The sequence below is a fragment of the Ornithorhynchus anatinus genome, chromosome 4 (genome assembly GCF_004115215.2).
Source record: "Ornithorhynchus anatinus isolate Pmale09 chromosome 4, mOrnAna1.pri.v4, whole genome shotgun sequence".
In the NCBI taxonomy this organism is placed as follows: domain Eukaryota; kingdom Metazoa; phylum Chordata; class Mammalia; order Monotremata; family Ornithorhynchidae; genus Ornithorhynchus; species Ornithorhynchus anatinus.
In genome coordinates, this window is record NC_041731.1 from 430,357 (window position 1) to 457,567 (window position 27,211).

At 44.7% G+C, this 27,211-nt stretch overlaps 1 protein-coding gene across 12 annotated transcripts in view; it reads left to right on the plus strand.

Moving 5' to 3' along the window:
- PTK2 (protein tyrosine kinase 2) overlaps positions 1 to 27,211 on the plus strand; it is a 143,234-nt gene that overhangs the window by 51,415 nt on the left and 64,608 nt on the right. For all 12 annotated transcript variants that reach the window (XM_029064154.1, XM_029064144.1, XM_029064145.1 and 9 more), the window contains exons 2-8: positions 8,088 to 8,314; positions 10,822 to 10,988; positions 13,279 to 13,366; positions 15,238 to 15,317; positions 17,309 to 17,371; positions 24,077 to 24,131; positions 26,467 to 26,607. In XM_029064154.1, the coding sequence (XP_028919987.1) occupies positions 8,120 to 8,314; positions 10,822 to 10,988; positions 13,279 to 13,366; positions 15,238 to 15,317; positions 17,309 to 17,371; positions 24,077 to 24,131; positions 26,467 to 26,607 (789 nt within the window). In that variant the 5' untranslated portion in view covers positions 8,088 to 8,119. The remainder of the gene's footprint in view (positions 1 to 8,087; positions 8,315 to 10,821; positions 10,989 to 13,278; positions 13,367 to 15,237; positions 15,318 to 17,308; positions 17,372 to 24,076; positions 24,132 to 26,466; positions 26,608 to 27,211) is intronic.

Consider the following 27,211-nt stretch of genomic DNA (forward strand, 5'->3'; position numbering starts at 1 on the left):
TCATTTCCTCTAGTCCATCTCCCTTCTAAGTCATCCTTGCACTTGGCCTTATACGGTTTATTCACCCCAACCCCATAGCAACTCCTTGCAGGCAGGTAATGTCTGTTTATGGTTATATTGTACTCGCCCAAGCACTTTGTACAGTAAGCACTCAATAAACACAATTGAATAAATGAGTAGGAATAGATCCGTAATTTATTTTAATGTCTGTCTCCTTTTCTAGACTGTAAGCTCCTTGTGGGCAGAGAACGTCTGTTATATTGTACCCTCCCAAGTGGTTATTACAGTGCTCTGCACAAAGTAGGCACTCAGTAAATATGGCTGATTGTTTCTTGTAGATCTCTTGAAATGGATGGCAAAGTGGCAAGTCCCTGGCTCTTCATTTCTCCTCCTTGGCCCCAAAGTGGTATGGTCATTGCTTTGCCAGGGCCTGGCTTGAGTGGGCTTGTGTGCTAATGCCATTTTACTTCATGTTTATTCCTGTTTGTATGTGCCCTTTGGCCTCCATTGAACTGTAAATTATTTGGTAACTTTCCACAAAGCCTAGGAGAGAGGACAGTGAACTGTGGATTTTGACAGGAACGCTGTTGACTGACACCCTCAAGCCCTAATTGTCTTTGCCCTGAATTTTATGTGGCTTTAGATGAAATCTCAGTGCTCCACTGAAGAATGTCTATTCTGAGGTTTCATCCTGGGAGAACTAGGAACATCTTTCTGGGCTGCAAATAGAATAAGAAAAGTAAAGATGTGGAATCCCACGGTTGAATTTCCAAATGAGAACTGTAGGAGCTAAGAAAAGGGATAAATGGTCATATCATTGTGGGTGGATGTTATTGTTAGGGTATTTAAGTCCTTTGTGTCAAACACTGTTCTAAGAACTGGGATAGGACAGATTAATCAAGTCAGACAAATCTCTGTCCCATATGGGGCTCAAAGCCTAAGTAGGAGGGAGAACACGTGTCGAATCCCCATTTTAAAGATGAGAAAACTGAGGCCCAGAGAAGTTAAGTAACTTGCCCAAGGTCACACAGTAGGCAACCAGCAGAGCTGGGATTAGAACCCATGTCCTCATACTTGTAAACCCGTACTCTTTCCACTAGGCCATGGGGTTTCTCTACTGATGAGAAATTAACATCTGCTGCTAGTTTTTCAGTTCTGCAAATTCTCCTTCCCCTACATGTCTTTTTAAACTGTAAGTCCTACGTGGATCAGGGACTGTATTTGATCTGATTATCTTGTATCTACCTCATAGCGCTTAGCCAGTATCATTAATTTTATTATCTACCATTTACGGTGGTTTGCACCATCACTATCTTCAAAAAACATATGATACTCCTAATTTGAATGACAATTTCAATTTTTTAAGGCTGTGAGACTCTTAGCAATATACTTGAGAATACTTAGCAATATACTTGAGAAGCAGCGTGGCTCAGTGGAAAGAGCATGGGCTTTGGAGTCAGAGATCATGGGTTTGAATCCCCGCTCTGCCACTTGTCAGCTGTGTGACTTTGGGCAAGTCACTTAACTTCTCTGTGCCTCAGCTACCTCATCTGTAAAATGGGGATTAAGACTATGAGCCCCATGTTGGACAACCTGATTCCCTTGTGTCTACCCCAGCGCTTAGAACAGTGCTCTGCACATAGTAAGCGCTTAACAAATACCAGCATTATTATTATTATTATTACTTTTAAAGGTACTGTGAAAAAAAAATCAAAATACTGCTTACTGCGAAATTACCTACTTCTTCTAGGGCGAAGGATGTTGCTGTATGACTATCGCTGGCATGTTTTTCTTTAACCATTTTATTTGTAAACTGTGCTTTGTATTTGAGCCGAATACAGTTGAGTTGCCTAAAGTTCCAGACCCCTGTAAAGACCCTGCTCACAGGTGAATGTTGAGTATTATCTGATGATGAAAATGGTGATGATCTTTTCACCATATCATTGAAAGAGTTGCATGAGCATTCATGCAGATTTTCCCTTCCTTCCTGTTAACATTTTGGGATTTTCTCCAGTCCTGTGCCCTTATCCTGCTACTGCTTTGCTAGGCCTCAGGACAGCATCCAGAGGGTAGTCAGGCAGGCAGGCTGGCGGCGAATTGAGGTGACCAGTCAGGAGCCTTCAGACAGACCATGATAACTGTCTCATACTGGATTCCCAGTCATTTTTCAACCTGATGGTGGTTTTGTGCTGTGGGCCTAGAGGCAAGAACATGACTGGACATCAGGAGATCTCGGTTCTAGTCCTGCCTCTGCAACTGGATAAATGCCTGCTGGGGCTCTACCTCCAACGGTGAACTTTTCGGGCCGAAGAACCATTGAGGCTGCTCCGGGAGGTGGACCGGCCTAGCAAGAATCCTGAAAGACAGCCAGTTCCCTTGGCCAGCGAAGGTCGTGGTGGCTACTGAGGCCATTGCCTTCTGGCATTATGGCACAGCATCAAAGCTTTGCTGCTGTCCCATTGGCTGCCAGTGGATCTTTCTTGCCTATAAGAACCCTTGCACGCGTTTTACAATTGCTGCCTTCCTGCCTAGACTGGCTTGTGACATTTCAGTGGCAGTAATGAGGGCATGCCAGTGGCGCTGCACAAACCAACATAGCCATTCCTTCATGCAGACTCTGGGGCCTTAAGACTTAGGATGCAGGCTCATCTGTTAATCCCAAGAGGAGTTGCCATAGTTACTGTGCAGATAAGGTGTACTTTTACAAAACAGCATGTTCTTTAAGGACTCTACTTCAGGTTTTTATGGCGGTTCATGGTTTCATGTTATGGGAATTGGTGGTGAAATAAAGGTGGGCCCCCAGAAATGAAATGTCTAGATCAATCCTGTATCCAGTGGTCCTCTATAAGTTCCCAGGAGCCCGCAGAGCATTCCCAGTGTTCAGAAGGAAATGGTTCAGCTGTCCATTAGTCCTGTGGACTTGAGAGCTCTTGTTCTGGAGTTTGATTCTTCTTGCTCCCCTGTCAACTGCTTACCCATGTCCAACTTGAAATAACCAGAGTAAGCTCCCTGTGGTCAGGGTTAGCGTCTACTGACTCTATTGTATGGTACTCTCCCAGGTGCTTAGTACAGTGCTGTGCACACAGTAAATGCTCAATAGATAAAATTGAATCAGTTGATTAATATCTGTCACCTAAAGGGCGATTTTTCTCTTACACCCAGTGTGGGGTGGATTAGCAGCATAGAAATCCTTTCAACCACACCCAGTGTCTGGATAGGATTTCCCATCAGCTGTAAAGATCTTTTGATGCAAAGTCATACACACACAGACGAACTCATACACAGACACACATACACGCACCCCACTCTGGGGGAGCAAAGCAGATCAATCCTCCTTGAAAATGTGTGTGCTATTGTTTTTTCAAGCACTTAGTCCAGTGCTCTGCCCATAGTAAGCACTCAACAAATACTATTGATTGACTAGTAATTCTCTTTTTAAAATAAGAGGAATCAGGGCATGTTACTTAAATGTTTTCATTTAGCTACCAAACGACTCAGGACTTAGTTGAGCTTTGGTTGAGAACTGCAGCCGTGTATGTTAGATGCTTTACCTTACTGGGGACTTTTGTGCTGTCATCCTGTAGACTTGTCAGCTCCTCCTTGTCAGGGACCACATGTGTTGTCTCTGTTGTGTTGTACTTTCCCAGGCACTTAATACAGTGCTCTTCCCACCATAAGTGATCAATAGATACCACTGATAGACTGATTGATTAAAATTCAGTTTGAGTGTGATGACCAGTGTGTAGCTTTTCCTTCCCTCAGTTTTCTGTGATCTGATTCATTTAACATAGTTAAAATCCTACTGCTGATGACTAGGTCATTTTACTTAGTGATTGAAAAAGGAAACTGGAGCCTGCCTTCTGAACTTAACCCACCTTTTTCTGACAGTCCAGCTTCTTGCACTTAACCTCTTTGACCAAATGCTGAGCCAGGTTCAATAGCAAAAGCACAATGAATGCCCTTACCTAGATGGCTGGTTAATCAAATTGCATCTTGTTCCCCAGCCCACCGAGAGATGGCCCTGCAGGTGTTTGTAATAGTAGTAGAAAATAGTATAAGTTCCTTGTGGACAGAGTCAATCCTATCAACTCTCTTGTATTGTCCTCTCCCAAGCCCTTGGTATAGTGCTCTGCAAACAGTAAACGCTCAATAAATACCACTGAGCATTGATAGTAGTAGTACTTATTACTACTACTACTACTACTACTACTACTCTACAATATCGCCAAGATCCGCCCTTTCCTCTCCACCCAAACGGCTACCTTACTATTACGGGCTCTCGTTATATCCCGGCTAGACTACTGTGTCAGCCTTCTCTCTGACCTCCCTTCCTCCTCTCTCGCCCCGCTCCGGTCTATTCTTCACTCCGCTGCCCGGCTCATCTTCCTGCAGAAACGATCTGGGCATGTCACTCCCCTTCTTAAACAACTCCAGTGGTTGCCTATCGACCTCCGCTCCAAACAAAAACTCCTCACTCTAGGCTTCAAGGCTCTCCATCACCTTGCCCCTTCCTACCTCTCCTCCCTTCTCTCTTTCTACCGCCCACCCCGCACGCTCCGCTCCTCTGCCGCCCACCTCCTCGCCGTCCCTCGGTCTCGCCTATCCCGCCGTCGACCCCCGGGTCACGTCCTCCCGCGGTCCTGGAACGCCCTCCCTCCTCACCTCCGCCAAACTGATTCTCTTTCCCTCTTCAAAACCTTACTTAAAAATCACCTCCTCCAAGAGGCCTTCCCAGACTGAGCTCCTCTCCCCCCTCTACTCCCTCTGCCATCCCCCCTTTACCTCTCCGCAGCTAAAGCCTCATTTTCCCCTTTTCCCTCTGCTCCTCCACCTCTCCCTTCCCATCCCCACAGCACTGTACCCGTCCGCTCAACTGTATATATTTTCGTTACCCTATTTATTTTGTTAATGAATTGTACATCGCCTTGATTCTATTTAGTTGCCATTGTTTTTACGAGATGTTCTTCCCCTTGACGCTGTTTAGTGCCATTGTTCTTGTCTGTCCGTCTCCCCCGATTAGACGGCCAGGGACTGTCTCTATCTGTTGCCGACTTGTTCATCCCAAGCGCTTAGTACAGTGCTCTGCACATAGTAAGCGCTCAATAAATACTATTGAATGAATGAATGAATTATTAAGCAATTCCCAAGTTGTGTTGCTCGAGTTGCAGTGCACTCTTATTGAGCATGTGGGAGAGTACAACAGCCATGGTCCTTGCCCACTTACACTCTTTACATTTACAAATTAGAGTAATCAGATTACTAATTGGATGTAGAGTAGAATTATCATCTACAAACATGCCGAGGATGGGTATAAATAAATATGCAAATGCTAGAGTTCATTCATTCATTCATTCAATAGTATTTATTGAGCGCTTACTATGTGCAGTGCACTGTACTAAGCACTTGGAATGAACAAGTCAGCAACAGATAGAGACAGTCCCTGCCGTTTGACTGGCTTACAGTCTAATAGGGGGAGACAGACAGACAAGAACAATGGCAATAAATAGAGTCAAGGGGAAGAATATCTCGTAAAAACAATGGCAACTAAATAGAATCAAGGCGATGTACATTTCATTAACAAAATAGAGTTGGCTAATGGGTGACTGCCTCCTGGTGTTGGGACTTTATGGGTGACCTCTGGGCTTCAGATTGGACTTAAGGTTTGGAGACCTAAAGTCCAAACTAAACACGTTTTATGGTTCTGGAATTCATTGCGACACATGGACAGAGACAGTGTTCATTCTGGGAAATGGGGTCCTGAGTATAGTGATGTGCATATGTGATGGGGTGGGGAGGGGGACATTTTCACACTGACTTGAGTCCCCAGGAGTTTGTAGATTTTTTTTCCACATTAGTTGCTTCATTTTCCTTCTGCTGTTTCTGTTGGTTTTCCATCTCAGGGTAGGAAGGGCACCTGAAAATCTGGACTAAGTGAATGATTGTGCACCCGGTTTGTGTGGGATCCAGGTAGATGATTTCAAATCTAGGTTTCTAGACTAATCTGAAGCAGAGAATCTGTTCATTTATACTTCAGTCAATCAATCAGTGGTATATAAATGTTTTACTGTGTGTGTTTTTAGACTACTGTTCTAAACGCTTAGGAGAGTACAGTACAATCTAGTTAACAGATACAGAGATAGACATTAATGTGAATAAATGAATTAACACTTGACTGCGGTATTCAGTCCTGTCCTCATAAAAAGAGTTTTTCTCTGTAGGTAAGTTGTTGGCATAACAGCTTTTGTGTTTGCCAGTGTTGATTGCTGCAGAGACTTTCTCTAGGGGATTGGTTGTTAGCCTCAACATACATCCCTCTGGAAGAGGCAACAGACACCCAGAGGAGACTTCTGACTGGAAACAAGTTGGGTTTAAACAGAGTCTTAGAACTTGTCATCAAGTAACCCAAGCACCAGGACATAAAAGAAATGCCCTCACCTCACTCCCTAGAAGGGGTTCTACTTGTTTCCTCGTTATTATAGCAGTCCAGTCAGACAGCAGACTAATGTGCCTGAAACAAATCGGTGCCAGGTCCAGAGGGAGTGCTGACTTAGGATAGAGGAAAAAAATCAGCTAACGTTAAAATTGGGTCAGCATCAGTGTTCCTAGAGGATTTGGAGGTGGGGCAATGGAGAGGCGTTAATTTATGTTAACTTTGTATGCAGAATTGGGAGTTTTGTTGAAATGCAATTCCTGTTTACAGAATTGATGGGTCCTGATTTCAGACCAACTCTTTTAGGCTTCATCTTTCAAGAACTACTTTCAAACAGAGTACATGATTTGTATATTACGAATGAGTAGATGTCAGTCGTTCAGGTGATATTTCACTGGCGAAACAGTTGACTTTGAAAAGATCTGGCATAGCTTCAAAAAATGTAGTAATGAATATGTTTAGTATAATTAAGATTTAAATTGGTTTAGGTTGTTATAGACCTTAAATCTTATGCTCAACTTGTAAAAGTAGGGCAGTTAGATGTTTAATGTGAAATGGTCTTATGCTAAATTGTTGTCTAATACATTCCATTTAAAACAAACTAGAGCAATAAGTAAGCTGTTCCAGCCCCATTCTTTCCAGCTACAAGTTATTTAGAGAGCACAAACATATTGTATCCAACATTGCCAACATTTGCCCTCACACGGCATTGTGGAGGGGCTGCCCTGCACCTCAGGCCACAATGAGCCAGGTGGATTGAAGAATTGTGCTCTGTGTGTGTGTGTGTGTGAGAGAGAGAGAAAGAGAGAGAGAGACACAGACAGATAGACCCTGGAGCACATGTGTTTGCAGGTTCAGGTGCAAGGAGTTAGTCACAGTGAAATCTACAAACATGCTTTTACTGATCAGAAAGTGGGTGTTCTTTGCAGAGCTCCAGGAGAGGACCCAGTTGAATCAACTCATCTCTCCTGTTTTCGAACTGGAGGTTTGGTGACAGAGTCTCTGCCTTCCCTGTTGAAGTCCCCTAACACACCCTCCCCCACCATACACTTTTCCCTTCCCTTCTCCTGCAAACCCTCACAGGAAAGGGATGGGTGTGAGGTACTGGACGTGCCTTAGGGGGAAAACCGTGGATGGGCCAGGATGTGCTGCTTTTGCTATGTGTGGGCAGCAGTGCGGCCTAGTGACGGGAGCATGGGCTTGGGAATTGGGACCAAGGTTTTAGTCCCAGTCTGCCTCTAGCTTGCTGTGTGACCCTGGACAGATCACTTAAACTCTCTGGGCCTCAATACCTGCCCTTGCCTGCCTCACAGAAATGTTGTGAGTATAAAATGAAATGATAGATGGGAAGGTGCTTTTGGAAAATTTTAAAAGCCCTAAACACATTCAAGGTGGCATCGTCATAATTATTATTATTATATCCCAGGCTGATTTTTCCAGTGGTCAGGATTTTGTGTGGTTTGAAAAGCAAACTCTCTGCTCTCCCACTCTCTGAGATTGTGAGTCTCATAGATTGTGTAGAGCAAGAACTGTTTCCAGTCTATCTTGTATCAACCCCAGTGCTTAACGAAGACCTTTACCATAGGAATCGCTAAATAAATAAGTGTATATTGAAGTCACTCTGCACAGGAAATAAGCCTTTTCCCCCTCTTTACAGAATATGACCGATACCTAGCATCAAGCAAAACCATGGCAGCTGCATACCTCGATCCCAACTTGAACCACACTCCGAGTTCCGGCGCAAAGACTCATCTAAGTGCAGGAATGGAGCGTTCCCCCGGGGCCATGGAGCGAGTGTTAAAAGTCTTTCATTATTTTGAAAATAACAGCGAACCGACGTCATGGGCCAGCATCATCCGACATGGAGACGCCACTGATGTCCGGGTCAGTCTGATTCCCGTTGAACTGCTTGAATTCGAGAGGAGGCCTATGGTGGCTAAAATGCCACTTTCAGGTGGCATCATCCCCCTCGAGTGAGAGGCACCTGTGAGATTAGCTGGGGCTGCAGCGTGGGGGTCCACTGCCTTGAAGTCGGAGCCGAACGACTCCGTTGAGCTGCGCCTCCCCGCCAACCTCGTCTGGCCACTGAGCTCCTTTTGCTGCTTCTGACCAAAACTGCTAGAAGGGGGTGTGCTACTGTTTTGCCCAGGATCTTTGGGGTTCCGGGGGTTTGGGAGTCACCCACATGGAAGCCTGGCATAGCACAGAGAGCAACAGCCGCTCCTCCAACTTGGGGCCAGGGCCTGGGGTGGGAGCTTTTTCTCAGGGTAATACCATCGGTGTCAGTAAGTGAGTGGGTGGGTTCTGGGCGGAGACAGTGGAGGCACCTGCCTCTCAAGTGTGCATCTCTTCTGGGCTTCTCGACTGTTCTGAACCTCGGCCTCTGAGTCTCTGGGTGTGTCTCCTTCTGAGAACCTGGGTGTCTCCTCTCTGCCTGACTCTCTCATTGGTTTTTCCCTTTCCTCTCCTCTTCTTCCCCCATTCTTAGACCCAGTGGAAGGCTCCTCCCCACTCACACCGTATCTGTAGGACAGTAATAGCTGTTGCTGTTTACCAATTTTAGTTCCATTTGTTCTACTTAACAGTAGTGAAGATGGGTGGTGATTTTTATGAAGAATATATGAATAATTTGCAACTTTGGATGGAGTGTGATATGCCTGGGCTAAGATATCGCTCACAACCACCGAGAAGTTAAACTCCTTGTTTTTAAGTGTTTTGACAATGCATGGTGCAAGTCGTTTTTGGAAAAGGTTTAATTGATAACATTTTGTTTAGGAGGGAAAGACATGTCACTTGCATATGAGTTAAACAAAAAACTTCACATGGCTTTGCCTTTTCGGTCAGAAAATGGAAAGAGAGGATGAAGAATACTTAAGAGTGGATTTTCATCTAATTTTGTGTCAAGTTTTTATTAGAGTGAAAAATTGAGGAACACACTTCTCTTCTGCCTTCTTGTTTCTGAACCTGTATGGAACCTGCCACCGCGATACCCGCTTCCCACCCCCCATTAGTTTGTGAATCCCTTGAGCGCCAAGGGGCTGTCTGAATTACTGTTTGTGCATTCTTCCAGGAGCTTCCCACAGCTTCCCACTAGCTTGATAAATGCCATGACTGATGTTAAACATTGCTATTTGTAAAACGAGGTTCTTTGGTCCTGAGAGGATCTTCCTGAAACCTGAAAGTCCTAACATATTAAAGAACAAATAATACTTCTTCATTCATTCAATAGTATATATTGAGCGCTTACTATATGCGGAGCACTGTACTAAGTGCTTAGAATGTACAATTCAGCAACAGATAGAGACAATCCCTGCCCATTGACAGGCATACAGTCTAATCGGGGGCCTTTTCTGTGCACCAAACACCGTGCTAAGTCCTGGGACTGGATTCCGGAAAAGCAGGCCAAGCACAATTCCTGTTCCACACAGGACCCACAGTTTAAAAGGCAGGTAGAGCAGGTGCCTTAATCCCATTTTGTATTTGAGGAAAATGAGGACCAGAGAGGTTTGTGACTTGCCCAAGGTGACACAGTAGGATGGGGGCAAACCTGGGACTAGAACCCAGGCCTCCTTGCTTCCAGGCCCATGCTCTTCCCATTAGGCCATGCTCCCTCCCTAATGCCTCTCTCTCTGCTTAGTGCAGTGTTCAGAGAAGTATGATTTGTTCTTTAATATGTTAACAGGACTTTCAGGTTTCAGAAAGGTCCTCTCAGTACCAAGGAACCTCGTTTTACAAATAGCAGTGTTTAACATCAGTCATGGCATTTATCAAGCTAGTGGGAAGCTGTGGGAAGCTCCTGGAAGAATGCATAGACAGTAATTCAGACAGCCCCTTGGCTCTCAAGGGATTCACAAACTAATGGGGGTGGGAAGCGGGTATCGCGGTGGCAGGTTCCATACAGGTTCAGAAACAAGAAGGCAGAAGAGAAGTGTGTTCCTCAATTTTTCAGGCTCCTCACTGTTCTTTTCCCAGTATTGGAAAGGTAGTCTTCTCACTGTCAGAAGTAGTGGGAGCAAGGATGAGTAGTGGTTCCCAGTCAATCACAGAAAAGGCATGTCTTGGGCAGATTGCTCTGTAAATTGCTGACAGCAAGAGAAGGAAGAAGAGTGGTAGAAAAGCCTCTAGAAGAGAAAACCTCTTATTTGCAGTCTTATCACTGGTCCTCGTTCCTTATTTCATATTTTTACGGTACGTCATTTATGAGGGAAGTTACAGTTTATTTGATTGGAATGCTTTCGGATAGTCCGTTATTTCCTCATTCAATTTATTTAGTGTAACTGGATAAAGACTTTTAATATACAGTTTAAAAAGGGAGTAATAAATGATTTTCCTGGAAGCCCCTTCTCCGCACACTTGGTAACAGGTGTTTGTGTCTTTGGGTCACAATTCAGGGCATAATTCAGAAGATCGTGGACAGTCACAAGGTCAAACATGTGGCCTGTTATGGATTCCGCCTTAGCCACCTGCGTTCGGAGGAGGTTCACTGGCTCCATTTGGATATGGGCGTTTCCAGCGTGAGAGAGAACTATGAACTAGCCCACCCTCCAGAGGAATGGAAGTAAGATCTCTCACAGTCTGCTGTCCCGGGGCTGTCCCATAACTTCCTTGCAGAATGGGCGTGCTACACACTTATGTTGGCTTGCTGTCTGGCAGGTCCTTGCTGGTCACAGTTTCTTCATGGGGAGCTTGACCTGGGAGACAACAGCACAGATAAGCGGGAGGGCAGCAGGGAGGGTCTGGTGGTTTCCGGGACTGTGGCGGCTTACCTCAGCCTGTCCTGCACCTCATTGTCCAATGTGAGAGCTCCGTGGCCCTTGCTGGTGGGTGCCTTCTACTCTCTGGATGGCACTGACGTTGCTTCCCAGCCATTGAAACCATGCTTTGCTCTGACCTCTTCCCCCTCCACAGCTTATTTAGTGCCACTGTCTTGTCTGCCTGTCTCCCCCAATTAGACTGTAAGCCCGTCAAACGGCAGGGACTGTCTCTATCTGTTGCCGACTTGTTCATTCCAAGCGCTTAGTACAGTGCTTAGTACTGTACATAGTAAGCGCTCAGTAAATACTATTGAATGAACAGCTTGCTCTTCACACTCTCTTCCAAGCTGACCAAACTTCACTCTGTGGGGCCCAAAACCCAACCCTCAAATACCCAGATTAGTGGAGAAATAGTTTTGCTTTAGTGGGTCAGAGACTAGGGCAACTAACACCCCTAAAATCGAGCACTCTCAATCTTGACATGGAAAGTTGAAACCAGAAAGCTATCTTGATATGGCTTGCGGGTGTGTTGGGGGCAAGACTGCATTTTTGGTGCCCGGTTTTGATTTAGGGCTGGGAAAGGCGGGAAGTCTATTTTCTGGGCCTTTGAACAATGGTTATTATCCCACTCCTCACCTATCAGGAAATCAGGAGTGGTGAACACATTTCCAGGAAATCTTATTTAATGGAATATAACCACATTTAAGTTGGGCAGTTGGTTGAGCTCTCCCCATTTTGCCAACAAAAAGCTGAAGCACAAAGCACTGTTGTTTAGTTGGGCGTGAAGACCAGCCCACAACATCAGAGTGCAGCCCTCTTTGAGCAAGTTCTTGTTGGATGTGAAGTTCTGTTCTGGCTGCAGGCTCAGAACTTAAAAGCAATTACCCCATCTCAGATAAATAAAAGTAGGAGTGTCTCCTGCCCAGTTCTCTGATTTTGAGTAGTTTAAAGAGAGGTTCAAGTTTGCAAGCCCAACTTTTTTTGTGAGCCTGAAGATTTAAAAAAATGGATTTGCAGAACTGTATAAAGAGACTTCCTCCACGTCACTGTATAAAGAGACTTCCTCCAAGTCACTGGGCAGTTTGGTGGGTGCAGGGATCCAGGTCTGCTAACAGCTCAGGTATCCTGTTGCAATTATAATGTGAAATAAAAATTTCATTGGTACTTTCACATACAGTTCTTTGCGACATAAAGTGTTGAGCGGGGCAACAAAATCAGCATCAGTCCGTTAAAGGTTTCATTCACCCGAACCAGCTCCCAGAGGAATTGAGTCTGTGGGCTTTATTTTGCAGAATAACCAAAAGGAACTGATTCCCTATTAAAAATAAAGCAATGAAGTCGAGGAACAACCAGAGTCACAACAGGTTTCATAAGCAGTTTTGTCAGCCTCGTCCCAGAGTTTCCTGGCTTCCATTCTGCTACAACTCTGATGCATCGTAAGGGGCAGTGGCATGTTGGAGAACAGTTGAAGACTTCAGGAAAATGAGCAACTGGAGAGAAACTGCCGTGGGAGTTTTTTTCCTTTTCCCCGGCCCCAAGGAAGGGTGGTGGTGCCTTGGAAGGAAACTTTGAAGGAAAATAGCCCTTTCCATGTTTCCTGTCCTCTGTGTTCACAGACATCAAATCATGTGACTTCATGTAAAGAGCATGGAATTAGGAGCGAAGAGACCCAGGATCTCACTCCAGCTCTGCTACTTGCTTCTTGAGGGACCTTCAGCAACTTATGTAACCTTTCTGGGTCAGAGTTAATTCATCTGAAAAATGGGGATTAGGTAGTGCGTCTTATGCAAAACAGGGACTGTGTCTCATCTGAAAGAAATTTTTCTTTCTAACTAAGCCCTTAGGCTGCATAAGGCATTTAATAAATGACAATCTCATAATTATTACAGAACTATTTGCTTCTTGCTGTTGTCAGGAACCAAATGCTACATTCTAATAACTAGTTTCTCTCGATTAATATTCAGTAATCCAACTAAATTGCCATTTTGGTGAAGTCATTTTTTAGATTATTCACAGCACCTTTATATTGGGGATAGTGCCAATTGAGAAATGTCTTGTTAATTTTTGCTCATTCGATACTTGTCCTTCTCTTAGATATGAACTGAGAATTCGCTATTTGCCAAAAGGATTTCTGAACCAGTTTACTGAGGATAAACCAACTTTGAATTTCTTCTATCAGCAGGTATTTAACTGTGTTTTTCATTTGCTTCTGTCAGTTCAGTATGTTGAATTCCTTGGACATAATACATATATATATTCATATATATATAATAATATATTCATATATATTATTTATAGCCTTATCCCCAAGATTAGAAGTGTGTTAAACTAATGTTCAGACATTAATAGTAATCGTTTTTTTTAGAAAGAGAACACTTTTTCATGAGGATTGTTTACTTGTTTTTTAGCATGATGCTTTTTCTTTGCATATATTTATGAAGATATTGACTTTCTTGAAGTGTAGCATTTGGGCTAAGTTGGTTATGACACATGATCGTTAAACCTCTCCCACTTTTGAGTCCACTTCTCAGTCTTCCCTTTATGCCAATTTGAAGTTTGTTTTTAGGTTTCTCTAGATTGTCTGATTATGCCCTCAGATACTTATTTTTACACAGTAGGACCTGAGTTGTGTTTGCAGACAAATTCCGGGCCAGTTCTGGGCTGCATAGGTTGTGCGTTTGGCTCTGGCTGTTAAAAATGATGCTGAAATTGCCAAACTATTAGCGACAAAGCAAGAGATTAACCCGACACACCTCTCAGTGCCTCAGAGTTGTAGCAAATTGGAAGTCAGTAAATGCTGGGATGGGATGATCCATTGCAGCTAGGAAGCATATGTGACCTGGTGGTATGCTAAAGCTGAAGGCATAAAGGGATCTGTTGAGTGCCCCAGAGTAGGTACTTCCACCTAGCCTTGTCTTTGTCCCTGACACTTGGAGAGAGCTTCCGCTGTGAAGGATGTGGAAGCTGGAGTTGAGAAAGCCAGGAAGACCCTTCTGGCCAAGCGGGCGGCCAATACCATTGGCGGGATGGTAGTCCTGGGGTCCCCTCTCCCCTCCGGGGAACCTTCCTTGAGCCGGTAGAGCGCTAGTGCAAGGGGCATGGCATGTCAGAGAACAGCTGAGGACTTCAGGAAAATGAGCAACTGGCGAGAAACTGCCGTGGGAGGTTTTTTCCCTTTTCCCTGTCCCCAAAGAAGGGTGGTAGTTCCTTGATCTCCATTTTGAAGGAAGATAGCGCTTTTAGTGTTTCCTGTCCTCTATGTTTACAGACATCAGATCATTTGATTTCTAGTGATCTGGGTTGGCTACTGCCACATGGAGTAGATGGACTGTAATGAACCCATTAGGTGGGAAGGACATTATTTGGGTCGTGTGTGGATAGTGGAGTGGATGAGAGAGGAGGTGGCCTGGAGTGGGAGGGTGGTTGGGAGGAGCTGATTAGGAAGGCAGGTGAAAGGGCAGCATGTTGAGCGGAACTGCTGGAGGTAGGTCTGGGTCCGAATTCCTTCAGTGCTGTCCAGGTGGGGCTGTACATGGGTAGTCGGCACTGTGGGGCTTCCAGGAGCCCAGTCTCAGTGACAATGGCTGCCCATCCCCTCTATGGGGAGTCCGTCTGTCAGCTCAGAGGTGGCGGAGAAGTTGGAGGCCAATTTTTCCTGAGAAAGAGTGCCTTGCTTGGTTGGCTAAATCTACTTTTGTTTCAAATGTCCCTGAAACATTACCAATGCAGATTCATAGAGTTTAGCATCAAGTGACATGTTAGTGGCAGCTCTGTTAAGGCTTTCAGGGTTCTGGACTGAGCTGGACCAGGAGTGAAATTCGCTGGCATAAGGAAGCGCAAGTGTCATCTGCTTTCTGCAATGAAAAGCGCTGGGGATTAATACGTGGTGATACAAACCTGCCAGTTTTTCAGTAGAGAATTGCTTTCTTCTAAAAACCCCATCAGAGCAATGTGGAGTTAGAAGAAGTAGCCCGTCAGCCTGGTGCCCCAGTAAAGTCCCTTTGAATAGCACCATTTTCCCTACGTGAGCTGTGATTGCTTCTCTCCCTTCAGGTGAAAAATGACTACATGTTGGAGGTAGCAGACCAAGTGGACCAAGAAATCGCTTTGAAACTAGGTTGCCTAGAAATTCGGTGAGCTGACAACTTCATATTTCACATTATCCTTAGAGATCTGCATTTGTTTTCAGTGATGTGGAAAGTTCTAGTTTTGTATTTTCTCTTATCAAAATGAATCAGGAATCAAACGAAGAGACTGCTGGGCATCAATTTCACAGATTTTTAAGAATGGAAAATAGTTTGCAGAAGCTGTTTTCTGGCTTCTGCTGTTCCTTTACTTAGAACAGATTCACAGCTGAATTAGTTAATAGAGGTTTAAAGAGTCAATTGCATATTTAAAAGAATTGCAGAATTTAAAAGAATTGCAGTGTGTTTTCTACAGCCACTCTGTGCTACAAGCCCTGTAGTTTCAGAGAAAGACTAGAAGGGACTGTTGTGCCTCCATTATTCATTTTAAAGTCTGGTTTTCATTTGCCACCCTTGATTTACCTGAGGTCCTGAGATAAGGGTAGAAGGGAATGATTTGTTATTTTTTTTATTCTGATGTTGTAGTTCATCTGTCACAGATGTTAAACTTGTTTTGAAATTTTCTTTTTAGCATTACATCAAGTTCTTCCTCTGGTGGTGTATTCTCACAATGCACACTTTTCTTTTCATAATACATCACCCCTTCTTGCTTAGGAGTTAGCAGTCCACTAGGATTCATGTTAAACAAATTTTGAGGAAACAATTTCCTGTCCCTCTCTTACCTGTATTAAATCTGTAGTTGCTCATTTTATTCATATTCAGTGACATTTGCAGGGTTTTGTCCTGCTGTTTTTAGAAGTAAGTAGGTCTGGTTTTTCTTTTAATGCCTGGTCCTCTTTCATAAAATGCTCGTGGTACTTGTTCAATACCTATTTTCCCTCTTATCGTGACTGTAAACCCTATGGGGGATAGGGACTGTTTCTGACCTGATTATCATGTATCTAAGTCCTCGCTTAGTACAGTGCTTGACACATAGTGAATGTGTATCACCATTATTATTATGACCTGTTAAGAGCTTACACTGTGCCAAGCACTGTACTAAATGCTGAGGTAGACACAAGGTAATTAGGTTGGACTCAGTTCCTGTCCCATGTGGCAATCCCAGTCTGAGAAAAAATAAAGTGCTTTGACCGTTTCAGTGTTAGAGAGCATGTAAGTACAATTCATTATCATTTGACCCAAATTAATCATCTTAAGTGTTTACTATGTGCCAAGCACTAAGTGCTGGGTTAGATACACTGTAAACAGATTAGACATAGGTAAGTCACTTAATTTCTGGCCCTTAGTTTTTTCATCTGTAAAAAAGGGATTAACTATCTCACCTATTAGACTGTGAGCCTCATGTGGGACAAGGAACTGTCTGATCTGATGATATTTTATCTATCCCAGTGCTTAGGGTAGTGCTTGACACACAGAAAACACTTAACAAGTGCCACTCTTATTATCATCATTAATAAATTTGATCAATCAACCCATCAGCCATCTTTAGCATGTGTGTTCCTCTTGTTTCCATAAAATGATTTGTCCCAGAGAATGTCAGAGCTGTGTTTGCAAAGCAACTAACAGGGCCTCCCTGTGGCAGCAGCTTTCCTCTGGCACAGAACAATGTGAGATTCTGAAGTGGGAGTAGCCAAGGCACCTTCAGCCGCTGTGCTGGCCACCGGCAGCTGGAAACCATTTTGCCTGGGGAAACCAGGCTACCCTCCTCTAAAGTGCAGCAAGCTATGGGAACAGGCTCTGCTCTCCATTCAGGGGACAGTGGGTAAAAGTGTTAGCATTCTTCCAGTTGCCAAATAAAAGACTGAGATTGAAAAGCAGTGTATCACACTGATTCTGACTGGTGGTGAGAGGTGAATTGTGGGAATGAAAATACTGTGGTGATCAGAGCTGATAATATTGTGAATTGATAGTAATTAATAGTGTTTATTAAGCGCTTACTATGTGCCAGGCACTGAGCAATCTATCCTGGTGGAACATGGAAGTGCTGTTGTGGATGGTTTTTACTAATAATCGTCTCTTGCAAATCTGTCTTGTCGCAGACGGTCCTACTGGGAGATGAGGGGCAATGCTCTGGAGAAGAAGTCCAACTACGAAGTGCTAGAGTAAGTATTGCACCTCTTCAGATTGAGCAGGAAAATGAGAAACCTCTGTCTCCTGCCTTGTTTAACCCTTTTTTTCTGGCCTCCCCTCTGTCCAAGTACTTCACTGGAGTGGGCCGGTCTCCAACCCGTGTCATCCTCAAGTGAAATCAGGCTGGCCAGCCCCTCTAGCAGAAATATTTATTGACCAAGTACTTCGTGCAGAGCACTGTACTAAGCACTTAAAAGAGTGCCTTTCCTCAAGGAATTTACAATCTAATGGAGGAGACAGGCATTAAAAAAGGGGTGTATACATAAATACCTTAGGGGTAGGGTATCAAAGTGTTTAAAGGGTACAGACACAACTGCCTGGGTGGCACAGGAGGGAGTCAAATAGGATAGGGAAATGAGAGCTTAGCTGGGGAAGGCCACCTGGAGGAGATATGCTTTTAGTGGGGTTTTGAGGATGGGGAAGGTGGTGATCTGTCAAATATGAGTAGGGAGGGGAGTTGCAGGCAGGAGGGAGGGTATGAGCAAAGGGTCAATGGCAAGAGAGACGAAATAGAGGTTCGTTGGGTTGGCGTTAACAGGAGTGCAATGTTCATTCATTCATTCAATAGTATTTATTGAGCGCTTACTATGTGCAGAGCACTGTACTAAGCGCTTGGGATGAACAAGTCGGCAACAGATAGAGACAGTCCCTGCCGTTTGACGGGCTTACAGTCTAATTGGGGGAGACGGACAGACAAGAACAAGGGCAATAAACAGCGTCAAGGGGAAGAACATCTCGTAAAAACAATGGCAACTAAATAGAATCAAGGCGATGTACAATTCATTAACAAAATAAATAGGGTAACGAAAATATATACAGTTGAGCGGACGAGTACAGTGCTGTGGGGATGGGAAGGGAGAGGTGGAGGAGCAGAGGGAAAAGGGGAAAATGAGGCTTTAGCTGCGGAGAGGTAAAGGGGGGATGGCAGAGGGAGTAGAGGGGGAAGAGGAGCTCAGTCTGGGAACGCCTCTTGGAGGAGGTGATTTTTAAGTAGGGTTTTGAAGAGGGAAAGAGAATCAGTTTGGCGGAGGTGAGGAGGGAGGGCGTTCCAGGACCGCGGGAGGACGTGACCCAGGAGTCGACGGCGGGATAGGCGAGACCGAGGGACGGTGAGGAGGTGGGCGGCGGAGGAGCGGAGCGTGCGGGGTGGGCGGTAGAAAGAGAGAAGGGAGGAGAGGTAGGAAGGGGCAAGGTGATGGAGAGCCTTGAAGCCTAGAGTGAGGAGTTTTTGTTTGGAGCGGAGGTCGATAGGCAACCACTGGAGTTGTTTAAGAAGGGGAGTGACATGCCCAGATCATTTCTGCAGGAAGATGAACCGGGCAGCGGAGTGAAGAATAGACCGGAGCGGGGCGAGAGAGGAGGAAGGGAGGTCAGAGAGAAGGCTGACACAGTAGTCTAGCCGGGATATAACGAGAGCCCGTAATAGTAAGGTAGCCGTTTGGGTGGAGAGGAAAGGGCGGATCTTGGCGACATTGTAGAGGTGAAACCGGCAGGTCTTGGTAACGGATAGGATGTGTGGGGTGAACGAGAGGGACGAGTCAAGGATGACACCGAGATCGCGGGCCTGAGAGACGGGAAGGATGGTCGTGCCATCCACGGTGATAAAGTCTGGGAGAGGACCGGGTTTGGGAGGGAAGATGAGGAGCTCAGTTTTGCTCATGTTGAGTTTTAGGTGGCGGGCCGACATCCAGGTGGAGACGTCCCGGAGGCAGGAGGAGATGCGAGCCTGAAGGGAGGGGGAGAGGACAGGGGCGGAGATGTAGATCTGCGTGTCATCTGTGTAGAGATGGTAGTCAAAGCCGTGAGAGCGAATGAGTTCACCGAGGGAGTGAGTGTAAATGGAGAACAGAAGAGGGCCAAGAACTGACCCTTGAGGAACTCCAACAGTTAAAGGATGGGAGGGGGAGGAGGCTCCAGCGAAGGAGACTGAGAATGATCGGCCAGAGAGGTAAGAGGAGGAGGATGTGCAGCTTGGGTTGCAGTGGGAGAGGAGCGAGGTTAGGTAGGTGGATGAGAGCTGATTGTGTGTCTTAAAGCTATCAGTGAGGAGTTTCTGTTGGGTGCAGAGATGGTTGGGCCACCATTGGAGATTTTGGATGAGTAGGAAGATGTATGCAGAATTATTATTATTATTATTATTATTATTATTATTATTATTATTAAGAAAAATGATCCAGATAGAGTGAATTACGGACTGGATGGGGTTGAGGCCGGAATCAGGCAGGTCAGCAATGAGGCTGATGCAGTAGTTGAGATGGGAAGTGACAAGTGTTTGGACTAGCCTGCTAACAATTTGTATGGAGAGAAAGGGGAGATTTCTAGACATGTTATGAATATAGAACCTACAGGATTTGGCGACAGACTCTTTGGGTTGGATAAGAGCAATTAGTTAAAAATAATGCCAAGGTTTTGGGCTCGTGAAACAGAGAGGCTGGTGGTGGTGTCTACAGTGGTGGGAAAATCTGAGTAGGATAGGATTTGGGTGGGAAGATGAGGAGTTCTGTTTTATTAAGTTTGAGGTGTTGTTGGGACATCCAAAATGAGATGACCCGAAGGAAGAGGAAATGTGAGACTGAAGAGATAAAGGTTTTGTGGTCAGGTTTTCATTGAATTATAGAGCTCGAAGGGACCTTGCAGAAGCATTTACCTGCCCCCTGCCTTCAAGGCATTTACCTGAGATGGCAGGTGGATGGCTCTTTCACTATAGATCTTCAGTAACCAAGGCAACATGACCAACCTGGAGTGCTTTTTCGAGTGCTTATCATCATGAAATTTAAGGACGATTTCCCTTTTTTCACCTGGACTGTCTCCTGCTTCAGTGAATCCCACATTACCTGACTTGGTTCTGAGTTGACGTGGATGTCAGTGGCTTAAGCGCTTTCCTCATAAACTCCCTTCACAATATTGAAGAAAGTTATGTCAGCCCTGATTCATGTCTTTTGTAGGCTAAAACACCCATTGCTTTGACCCTTATTCAGGGGGTTAATTTCCAGTTCTGTTATTCTTCATTGAGCCCATTCACCTTGGGGAGCGGGAAGGGAATTTGCTAGAGAGAGGGGCTTAGTGTATGTGATCCCTATCTAATGGATCCCCTTTGTTTTACACTGTGGTTTTTAAAGAGCACTAGCATCATGGAAAAAGCATAACCCAACGTAACAGAAAAGAGGAAATACATTTCAGACACAGATAGAGACTCCTGCTCCTATAAACCGGATCTTGGCATTCCGATTTCAAGCCTCCCTGCTCTGTGAAGAGCCGCTGCCAGCCTGCATGGAGGTCCAACGGCGATGCCCTGTTGGAAAGCAGGGGTGGCAGCGCCAAAGGCGAAATCAAAGCAGTAATGGAATGTAGCCTGGCAAGTTAGCTCTGTTACAGTGGCCAAGAGACACCAGGGCCTAAAGAGGAAAGGGGCCATCAGAGAGAAATCCATCAGGAAATCAATTTTGTGCACTCCTAGTAATGGAGCAGGAAACCCAAGGCAACTGGTACACTAATGGTAATGTTAACTTGCTGGCAGCTGCTAGTGGGCTGTTTTTCAGAGGGGAAACCATGTTAACAGCTGTTGTCTCTGTAAACTCTTGGCCCTCCAGTGAAAAAAGCAAGACGGTAGTATTCACAGCCGTGACTGCTGCCTTTTCAGTTTGATGCTTTTTTTCTGTTAAGTGGGTTCCTTTTTGCAATCCTCAATGATCAAGTGATTATTTTAAAAGATTTGTATTGTAGATTATGCTTATCATCTGCCAAAGACCATGGCTGGCAATCACCCAGTGCTGTCTTTTAGCATTGATGTTATAGTGTAGCAGAAGAGACAATGTTCATGCAAGTCTCATTTCCAGAGCAAAGTACACAGAGAATACGCTTGCAATTAGTGACTACCCTAGCAATTAAGGTGTTTGGTTTCTGATGAGATAAAGCTTATCGGTGTCATTTTCGAAATGGAAAGTATAATATAAAGGTCACAACATTGAACCAGAATTTAATAGGTTTCATCTCTAGCTTTCATTGACTTTAGGCAGTTACCTCCAAAAGGGAGAGAATGTTTGATGATCAGCTTGTGTGGAGTTAGGAAAATTAAAATACAGTTAAAGAACTGGCAAAGAACTTCCTTTCTGCAGTCATTGTAGAAATGTTGGCGGTGGAGAAGCAGCATGGCTCAGTGGAAAGAGCCCGGGCTTGGGAGTCAGAGGTCAGGGGTTCAAATCCCGACTCCACCACTTGTCTTCTGTGTGACCTTGGGCAAGTCACTTAACTTCTCTGTGCCTCAGTTACCTCATCTGTAAAAATGGGGATTAAAAAATGTGAGCCCCATGTGGGACAACCAGATGATCCTGTATCTACCCCAGAACTTAGAACAGTGCTCTGCACATAGTAAGCGCTTAACAAATACCATTATTATTATAATCTCAGGGCATAGATGTAGATGAAGTGTGCTAAAGCTCTTAGGTCAGTTGTTCCTGGGTTGAAAGCAGAGGCTTCAATCAGATGTAGGATTTGTTAATTGAGATATATGGTCCTTGAAGTGTTTTGACTTCCAGTGAAGTTTCCAGCCTGGTTGTGAGAATGGCGAATTGGGATAAAATTCCTTGAAAAATGTTGAACCCAGAGATTGGACCTAGAGGGCTTTGGACAACTGCGTGGTAGTGACAGGGACAAGGTAGCTCTTTAAAAACCCACTTTCTTCTATTCATTTTCTTTTAGTACTGATAAGTAGGTGTTTACTCTCTTCCTGTTGACAGTTGACATTTGTTAAGCAGTTATTGTTACCACCCATCTACTGAGATACATAAAGCCAGGGGAAAGAGCATCAGCTCTGGGAATCAGGAAACCTGGGTTCTAGTCCCTTTTCTGCCTGCTGGAGATGGACCACCAGTGGTGAGACTTCCTGGCCGAAGAACTATACTGAGTGTCCTGTGAAGAGATTGTCAGAACCGGCAGGAATCTGTGAACGTTGGCTGGTTTCTCTGGATGGTGACACTTGCAGCGGCTACCCAGGCAACTGTCAGCTGGGCCGTGGCACTGGGGCACAGTGTTGGCCCTGCGTTGCTTTCACTTGGGGTGCCAGTGGGTACTGCACATAAAAGAAATTAAGGAAAGCCTCATAGCATGGATTGTGTTCCAACCGAAAGATATTTCATATCCCTTCCCCAAAGATTTAGGTTCCTGGAAACATTAGGATATTTGGCAGGAGACAATTGGCAACATTTCAGCGGGTGGGGCTATGGTGGCCTGGTGTTAAAGATGGGCTACTTCCACCTCACAAGCTTTGTTTCCTGAGACTGACATCCAGTCAGTCAGTTGCATCTGTTAAGCACTTACTCTGTGCAGAGCAATGTATCCAAGCGAAATATCTGAGAGGCACAGCTTTGTTCCAACAAGACTGATTGTTCTGTTTTTGTGGCAGATCAGAATTTCTGAGAAGGCTCACACCACAAAGACCAGGTTGGAAATCCAAAATCAAGATTTAAAATCCTAGCTTTAGCAAGTTAAGTTCAGCTGTTCCTTTGAGATGTGTGTGTTTCCTCATCTGTATGATAGCACCATATCTTGGTTGGGGTGCCACCAATTTATTGTGGATGAAAAGCTGATCAGAAGTTTTATAAATAGCAACAATTACTACTGTTTTAACAATGCATGAACAAAGTGTCTTTACACTACTTTGCAAAAGTCTAAACATTATCATTTTGATTGATAAAGGTAGAATTTCTGTGTAATTTCATGAAGTGTTCTCTAGAAATATGTTCTTGTGATTTCTAATAGTTATGTCCTGGAACTCGAGAGAGGTATGAGTGTCAGACCGTTACAGCTGCCTTGATGGTCAGTTTGACCACAGGCCAGAGACTTCATCTCTTTCTTCAGTTTTCTGTAAGGTGTATATAACAGTATTTTCTTCTTGGGACCTGTGTCAGGATGATGTAATGAATATTAGCCACCGGCTCCTTGGTGTAAGGAAAGAGTATTTGAGTCAGGAATCCAAGGCTGCTACTGGCCATCTGACAGTGGACCAAATCCTTTGCTTTAACTGGGTGGGTTTGCTCACCTATAAATGGATACTAACTGCACCTACCTCTTTCCTTAAACAGTATTATATATAGTGTATATGAAGTTACACTGTTTTTCAGAGAAGTCCTATCTATTCTCAGAGAAGCAGCGTGGCTCAGTGGAAAGAGCCCGGGCTTGGAAGTCAGAGGTCATGGGTTTGAATCCCGTCTCTACCACTTGTCAGCTGTGTGAATGTGGGCAAGTCACTTAACTTCTCTGTGCCTCAGTTACCTCATCTGTAAAATGGGGATTAAGTGTGAGCCTCACGTGGGACAACCCGATTACCCTGTATCTACCCCAGTGCTTAGAACAGTGCTCTGCACATAGTAAGCGCTTAACAAATACCAACATAATTATTCTCAGCCTTTTTTTCCACTACTACTCAGAAAGTCCAGAGCTGCACTCTCCCCTATTACAGGCTAGGAAGGGTAGGCGACAGACCCTCCTCACTACTGAACTCTGCACACAAAAGCATTTAATAAATACTAGTACTACTCCTACTGTTATCACCACTCCTCCCCACTATTACCCCTCAGTGTGCCAGCACCATTATAATTCTTTGGGAAGATCTTGTCTCCCCGTTGAAAGACATTGCTGCTTATTAATAAAATCATTAATGTACTGTTTTTGCTTTTCAGGAAAGATGTTGGTTTAAGAAGATTTTTTCCAAAGAGTTTACTGGACTCTGTCAAGGTAATTGTAGCCCTAAACTTAATTTTAATTCTGCTAGCTTGCCAGGCATTGACGTTGGGAGGTGTGGATCTCAGGGTCCCTGGATTCTCTCTGGAACCCTGTTCATGGGTGGTAGTTACCCTGGTGATCCAGCAGTCAGTCTTCCCAGACAGTGGTCTTTTGTAATGATTGGTCACATACTCTCACCATAGCCACATCTTTTCAATTGCCTTTTCTTAAAAAATAGTCTCTCGGTGTTGATTTTGGGGGCCTTTTCTTTGCAACCTAAATATCCAATTCTATCCGGTTGTGGTCATTGCTGCTCATTGGTTTTCCCACACAGACCTGGTGCACTGTATCCTGTTGACTCTTTAGAATTCTTTTCTTAAGGATCCTAGGACTAGTCTATCAACTCTGTTGTATTGGACTCTCCAAAGCGCTTTGTATGATGCTCTTTCCACAGTAAGCACTCAATAAATATGGTTGATTGATTAGTCAGTTCCAGAAAAGCCATTTATCTCATCCAAAAATCCCCACCCCCAATTCACTTCCACATCAGTGGTCCTTCCACAGGTCAGCTGAATAACCCAAATGCTCTAGTTTACAACTTCTTCAGTCTCTTCTAATGCTCCCTGATCCCTTTCCTTACCCTGGACAATGATCTAAAGAACACGCCATACTATAATATTTTTGTTTAAACAATCAATCAGTGGTATTTATTGAGTGTTTACTATGTGTAGGGCACTGTACTGCACACTTGGGACGCTACAATACAGGTTTAGTTTTGAGATTTCAATCTAAAGGGATTCCATGGGGGCACTCCACCAAGACTTTTAGGTTAATAATGTTAGTATTTGTTAAGCGCTTACTATGTGCCGAGCACTGTTCTAAGCGCTGGGGTAGACATAGGGGAATCAGGTTGTCCCACGTGGGGCTCACAGTCTTAATCCCCATTTTACAGATGAGGGAACTGAGGCACAGAGAAGTTAAGTGACTTGCCCACAGTCACACAGCCGACAAGTGGCAGAGCTGGGATTCGAACTCATGAGCCCTGACTCCAAAGCCCATGCTCTTTCCACTGAGCCACGCTGCTTTTACTGCTCATTGTTCTGTTGGCCACACCTCTGCCTTCCTAGCTTACCCAGTCTTTCCAGGAGAGTTTACAACCCACCAGCCCTACATTCCAGTGACTTTTTTTTCCTCCTCTCTCCCAAGTTATGCCAAGATTCTACTTAGCCACCAACCATTCCAGTTCACCCATTTTGTTTTTTAGTCATCCACTGTAGAAGCCAAGTGCTAAAACTGTAGCCATGGAGCGTGCAGCTTTTTTTCCAGTTCTGGCTACTTTCTGGGTTGTATTCTCTGTTCCAATGTTAATTTGGGTTAAAGGTCTGGTGAGACAATAAAATCAGCAAGGAGAGTTGGGTAGCTATCATTTGTCCAGTAGAGCGTTCATATGGTCTAACATGACACATTTTAGAAGTCGCTTAACATCTTTGAAAATCTCTTTTTTGCATTTGAGAGATGCAGTTTATATGTAATTGGAGGACCGAGCTCAAAATTGAGATTACAGCTTCATTTCAAGTAAACCTAACCTAATCCTTTTTCGGTAGAACCTCTGATGCTTTGGGCATAGGTTTGCTAAGATTCTCTAAGAGAGGCTGTAGCATTTACAGGCGAGAGTGTATATGATTTCCCTTAACTCAGTAGAATTTCTCTAATAGTATGTATGGTTCCTGTAAACTCTGGTAGAAATTAACACATTTTGCAGGACAGAAGATGTAAGGAATTGTTCCTCCCAGCTGTGGGATTGCAGAGTGGCCAGCCTCTACCTCATCCCAGTGCTGGTTAGAACCCAGCTTGGGCAGAGAAGTATTTCTCAGCTGTTGTGGCAGTGCCGGCCGCTGGAATCCCCTTTGACCCTCCTGTGATGTGAAATGGAAACCTGGTGGCTGCCGTAGTGCCACTAGTAAAGCAGCTGGGGCTACATGGGCACTTTTTAGTCTACTCCCCCAGTGACTGCCACACTGAAGGACGCCCCAAGTGTGGAGCCACCATGCTCAGACTCCAGGAGGCATCCCTCCACATTTCCCCAGAAGGGAGGGAACCTCATTCTCTGGGCTGTCCTGTCCCCGCTGCCTGAGGCAGCCCACTCCCTGCTGGACAAAATGCACAGATTCGAGTTTGTCTTTACTTAAGCACCCCTGTTTGGCTCTTATTTCGAATCGGAACAGAATATTAATTCAGAAATTTCACCTTCTGTTAAGTGATTGACAGTAGCAGATTAGTTTCATTTTGACTGTTGCTTGTGGGATCTGCAGAACCTAAATGTCCGTGGTATCATTTCATCATGCAGGCCAAAACACTGCGAAAGCTGATCCAGCAGACATTTCGGCAGTTTGCCAACCTTAATAGAGAAGAAAGTATTCTGAAATTTTTTGAGATTCTCTCTCCGGTGTACAGATACGATAAAGAATGCTTCAAGTGTGCTCTCGGTGTAAGTATGGAGAAACTCAGTGGAGAAACTCAAGGTTGGCCGATAACGGGCAGAGTGTCTGTCCCTCTCTCCGGCAATTCGTTGGACCTCATGCGGGTCTGTTGAGTGTCCCGTCCGGTCAGTTGCACTGAACCTGGGGACGTCTGTTTTTTTTTCCAAGTTTTTGAAAATGATTCAGAAGTGGAAGAACGTAATGACCATGGTTAAGTAGGCATGGGAATCTCATTTTCTGTACTCCTAGATTTGCTGAAAATCCAGGAAGCCTGTAGAGAGTTTTTATGATTGCTCTCTCCTACCCCACCCCCATTTTCCCCGCTCTTCTCTCCCTGCCCTCAGTGGCAGGTGCCAAGCACCAAGCCAGCAGCAGACTCCCACATCCATTTATGGCACCACTCTCTTCGAACTTGCTGCGCAGCTGGATTCGTTTCAGCCAGAGAGAGTGGCAGCAAAGTAAACAGTAGGCTGATGGTGGGGGTGGCACCTTGAGTTTGAACCCCTGAAGCCGACTGAGGTCCCAGGAAGTAGAGAATGTGGACTTGATGTCAGTCTTCTTGTCCTCCTCAGTTGTAGGCACCTGCCTTAGGCATGGTCCCCCACACCAACT